At 34.9% G+C, this 4,360-nt stretch overlaps 1 protein-coding gene across 1 annotated transcript; it reads right to left on the bottom strand.

Moving 5' to 3' along the window:
* Nucleotides 1-673: 673 nt before the first annotated feature.
* On the bottom strand, nt 674-4,006 carry LOC111876398 (transcription factor SPEECHLESS). The gene is made up of 3 exons (XM_023872918.3): nt 3,394-4,006; nt 2,745-3,284; nt 674-1,137 (listed from the first exon to the last, which is right to left on the bottom strand). Exons 1-3 carry the CDS (start codon nt 3,838-3,840, stop codon nt 1,072-1,074), a joined length of 1,053 nt encoding a protein of 350 aa, XP_023728686.1. The 5' UTR covers nt 3,841-4,006; the 3' UTR covers nt 674-1,071.
* Between the last annotated feature and the right edge of the window lie 354 nt (nt 4,007-4,360).

The raw sequence follows: 4,360 nt of genomic DNA on the forward strand, positions 1-4,360 counted from the left end.
AATACTTCGTAAAGATAGGGATACAACTGGGCATATTGTCTTGCTACTTAAGCATAAACCAATGCATGAAAAACGGAAACTGATCAACTACATACTAAAGACCAGGAGCTCACACATCACGTGGCTTTGATTTATTCAAGCTAATAACAACTAAATAAAGACTCAAATAAACATGTGCTAACTAAAATAACCGACATATTTCTAAATTACTTTAACATTCCGTCTCTTCAATGAGAAAAATTATAAACATCTGTAGTTTGGGGCAAAATTATAGACCTCTAACGATCAAATTAAGCCTTGAGGGCAAGTGTTGGGTTGCTGCCCACGAGACTTAATTTGATCAGTAAATGTATTAATATAACCTCGGCTTTGTGTCCTATTGCAGGGTCAAATAGGAGTCTGAAATACATGTTTTTCTTGAATGTACGTACTATTGGTAAAGAAATATTGTTACTAGTATTTAGATGATGGGATCAAAAAGTGAGTCAAATGAACACTTTAGAGGACTTGATAAGACTCGTATTATAAATATTATATATCCACTTAATTGTTTTGCTTGTCAAATACTTCATAATTTGTTATTAGTTCATGGTATTAGTTATCGAATCGTTTAAATATGAAGTTTGAAATTGAACATATACCCTTTGGGAGACCTAAATAATATAAGCATGACTAAAGCCCAAAGCATATGTAGTCTCAAACTTTTATATATCGAGAACAATTTTTTTCAAAAATAACTTGATAACAGGTAATACAGATGTTAAACTAATCAAACGCAAAATACATTTTACAACTTATCTAGGTGACAGTTACATTGATCAATTAACTACTCGATAGAAAATCTCCCTCGAATCTTTTATTACTATAAATATATAGATCGAAGTAGATGTTGTTAGGGTTCTAAATCATCTTTTATCTTCCCTGCAATGTTAGATGATCGTATTTTACTCCGATCGGCATCATGCACAATACATATTACACATCAACATCATACGACATGTATCGAGTATGATCTCACCGCAGCAAAACCATCAAATAAGAGAAGGCCAAGAATTTGAACCGGAAACTGTACTAGCAAAAAGTGAGCTGAATGTGTTCGGCGAGGTCCTCTGCACTTAGCTTGCATTCAATTCCAATCTACCAAAGCAAAAGGCCATATATTAACGGATTCATCTTTTACATACATATATTTCTGAACTTTCTCATAACAGAGATACTTACCACAAGCGTAAATAATGATGAATTTTGAAAACTGTGTATATTAAAAACTAATATATTTGTTATTTGAATGCTGCAACGGTAAAAAAAAAAAAAGTACTCCATTAAGACTTAGATTCATGTTAGTTTGGACTTTGGAGCAGAGCAGGTTTTGGTTCCAAGACTGATACAAGCAGTACAAACCTAATTAATGGCCTTGTATTGAATGTTCGATTACAAACAAAGATCGGGTACCTTTTTGAAATACGAACCAACTACTTTTTTTGTTTGATAATAGTTATAGCATTTCATTGGTACATATTGCATTTAATCAGGATAGCCATTATATAATTTAAATTCATGATTTATGTCGGTACTACAGCTCCTAGCTAACTACCTTGTTGTTGCCTCTTTTAATTAATCTCCCAAATCTACCTTACTGAATATCCTTTATTTCCTATGTTAATTCTGCATGTATTTATGTTTGAGACCATGAAAAGCAAAATGAACCAAAGAACCGAACGGAGCAAAAGTTCTATAATGTTGTACAAACATAATAGACAAAACAACAAACAATTAGTGATCAGGGTCCACGTGCTACATTAAAGAAATTCACATTGTTGGGGAAAATGTTTGAGTTCGAATTTATGGGTTGATTACCCGGCCACTGTACTTCAGTGTGCAACTTTTTCTTGTTTTTAATAAAATTCTAGCTGTTAAAAAAAATCACCTTGCTGATCAAGTTTCAAGTTGAGCAATTGACTTTGATAAGGCATTGTATTTGGTTTTTTGTTAGAAATTTAACAACGTACCACTATACAGAAATGTCAAAAATACACTATTGATTTGTTCAAAGATCAAGAAATGACGGTAATCAAATAAATGTTGAAAATAGACATTGTAGTTGGTACATTTAATCTATAATTGCACGTTTTGTGTATTGTTCTTTTATTATTTGAAAAAAAAAATGAGAGATGCCGGTGAATTTAAAAGTAGCTTCTACTTTGCTAATAATTAAGTTCCTCATTTTCAAATATTATTATGTGGACCTAGGAATTTTTCGAAGATGGGCAAAAAAAATTACCAGGGCAAAAATAAATTTGAAGAGTTAAAATATACTACTATTTTTTATTATTTTATTATTTCTTTATTTATTTATTTTTTGTAGGTCCGCCCTGACCGTCAAGGGAAAGTGTAATTTGTTTACGTACGGTTAAGAGATAATTCTTATGGTTTAAAAGGGTAATTAATCAATTGTTCAAAATACTAGTTTTGATAGCTATCGATTTTGATGTTTCGAAATAGCTCGCACTTGAAAATTGGATTGCGATATAGATTTACCAAGAAACGATTTATAAAAAAAAAAAAACAATAGTAGCAGGTATATATTTAATTCAGATTTACCTAGAAAAGATTTATAAGAAAAAGAAATATCAACATATTAAAAAGAAAAGAATACAGAAAGATGCACATTTGTGGGCATGCATGCAACCATGACATAAAAAAGCTTTTTCACCAAAATAAATAAGTTCTAAAGATTAGCTCACCTTAATGGTAAAGGAGTTGACCATTGTTTCATTATCAGTGTTGATTGTAGCTTGGAGGATTTCAAGAGATAGGTCTTCAAGAACCGACACTATCTTTGTCGCTTGACCTGGTAACTTTGGCGATAAAGTCTTTAGAAGAAGATTAGGGCCTGAGAATTTCACCTCGACATCAGCGACAGATGACTTTGAATTTGCAACGAGCTCGTTAATGGTGTCGGAATTTGAGGATGAGTTACAAGGTGAAGCGGGTGTGATATTAGCCATGGATGACGGAGATAGTAGGTAAGAAGTAGCAGATGGTAACCTATGTCTGTAAGGGCTCGCTGACTGTGGGGTTCTGGGGCTTATTGGCAAGCTTGGCCTCGGACTCAAAGGGGGTTTCCGAGGGCTGAGAGGTAGGGTTCTAGGGCTTGAAATAAGCCTAGGGCTTAACACATCACTGTAGACTTTTCTTTGCTTCTTTGCCTCTAGAGATTGTAGCACTTGTTGCAATTCAGTGATGTAGTTAATTACTCCTCCAATTATTGATGCTTGATCACCCTACAGTTTGCACAAACACAACAGAATCACATAAATAATATCTACATGAATCATTGTGCATCAATGAAAAAAAAAAAGCTTCATAGTGATGAGTAGTAGAGTATGATACCCTTTTGACATAGAAACAAGGCATTAAGGACCGGAGAACGGTTAAGTGCTCGTTCATCTGCTTTCTCCTGTTCCTCTCCACCGTGACATGAGACATCTTTAACTGTCCATCGGAGTTTTCACAGCCTTCTTCTGCGGAAGACACCTTCCGTTTCTTGCTTCTCGGTGAAAAGGCCTCAAGCTCCATTTCCTCGAGTTCCTGTACAGCACTCGAAGAAGTTGACTTCTGGGACGCAAGCTGATGGAAACCACCCTCTTTGGTGCCGCAATCAGTCTCATGTAGAGGTGTGAAGGCTGTGAACTCATCAGAAACACCCTCTAATGCCTCGAGAATACTGAAGATGTCGTCAGGAGATTCTACTCCAGTTGACAAGAATTTTGTTTCGCCAAACTGTTCGGCGGAGGTGTCAAAGAACTGATCAGGTAACGAAGTAGACTCACCCACCATTTTGAACGATTGAGTAGGATGAAAAGAACAAAAAAGAAAAAGAATCGGTTGGTGTTAACTTTATTTAAACAAATAGGAAGGCTAGATTCATGGGAAAACACCCAGGGATAGCATGAAAGATAGTTTTGTTTGGATGTTTGTCAAGACCGAGGAACACGAGAAATGCCAAAATCAGGAAATATTAATAGGCATCTGATTATGGATAGCGACTTATCTATCGACATCATCTTCTCTCTCTTGCATGATTTTCCTAACAGCTAGATGCGGTTTTTTTAGTGCATCATGTAACTATAGCTTAATTAACTTTGAATAGATATTGTTGTTTTACAAACATAAATAGAGATGATATCTTTATCTCATAATTAACAAAGATCATGTTCACTAGTGGCGGAGTCAAGATCAAAGTAAAGAGATATCCCAATTTTTTTTTAGGGTAGCCCAATTTTTTTCCTGGGGTGCTTGGGTTTCCGCGGTTCGGTTTCGGTTTTAAACCCAAATCTTAATCGAATCCTTAGCTAAC

The sequence above is a fragment of the Lactuca sativa genome, chromosome 8, assembly GCF_002870075.4.
Source record: "Lactuca sativa cultivar Salinas chromosome 8, Lsat_Salinas_v11, whole genome shotgun sequence".
Classification (NCBI taxonomy): domain Eukaryota; kingdom Viridiplantae; phylum Streptophyta; class Magnoliopsida; order Asterales; family Asteraceae; genus Lactuca; species Lactuca sativa.

Excerpts from the sequence above, each read along its gene's own strand:
- LOC111876398 (XM_023872918.3), bottom strand. The coding sequence starts at position 3,840 with ATGGTGGGTGAGTCTACTTCGTTACCTGATCAGTTCTTTGACACCTCC. Across the intron at positions 3,285-3,393 it reads CTTGTTTCTATGTCAAAAGG|GGTGATCAAGCATCAATAAT; the intron begins GTATCATACTCT and ends TGCAAACTGTAG. Across the intron at positions 1,138-2,744 it reads TCAACTCCTTTACCATTAAG|ATTGGAATTGAATGCAAGCT; the intron begins GTGAGCTAATCT and ends TTGCTTTGGTAG.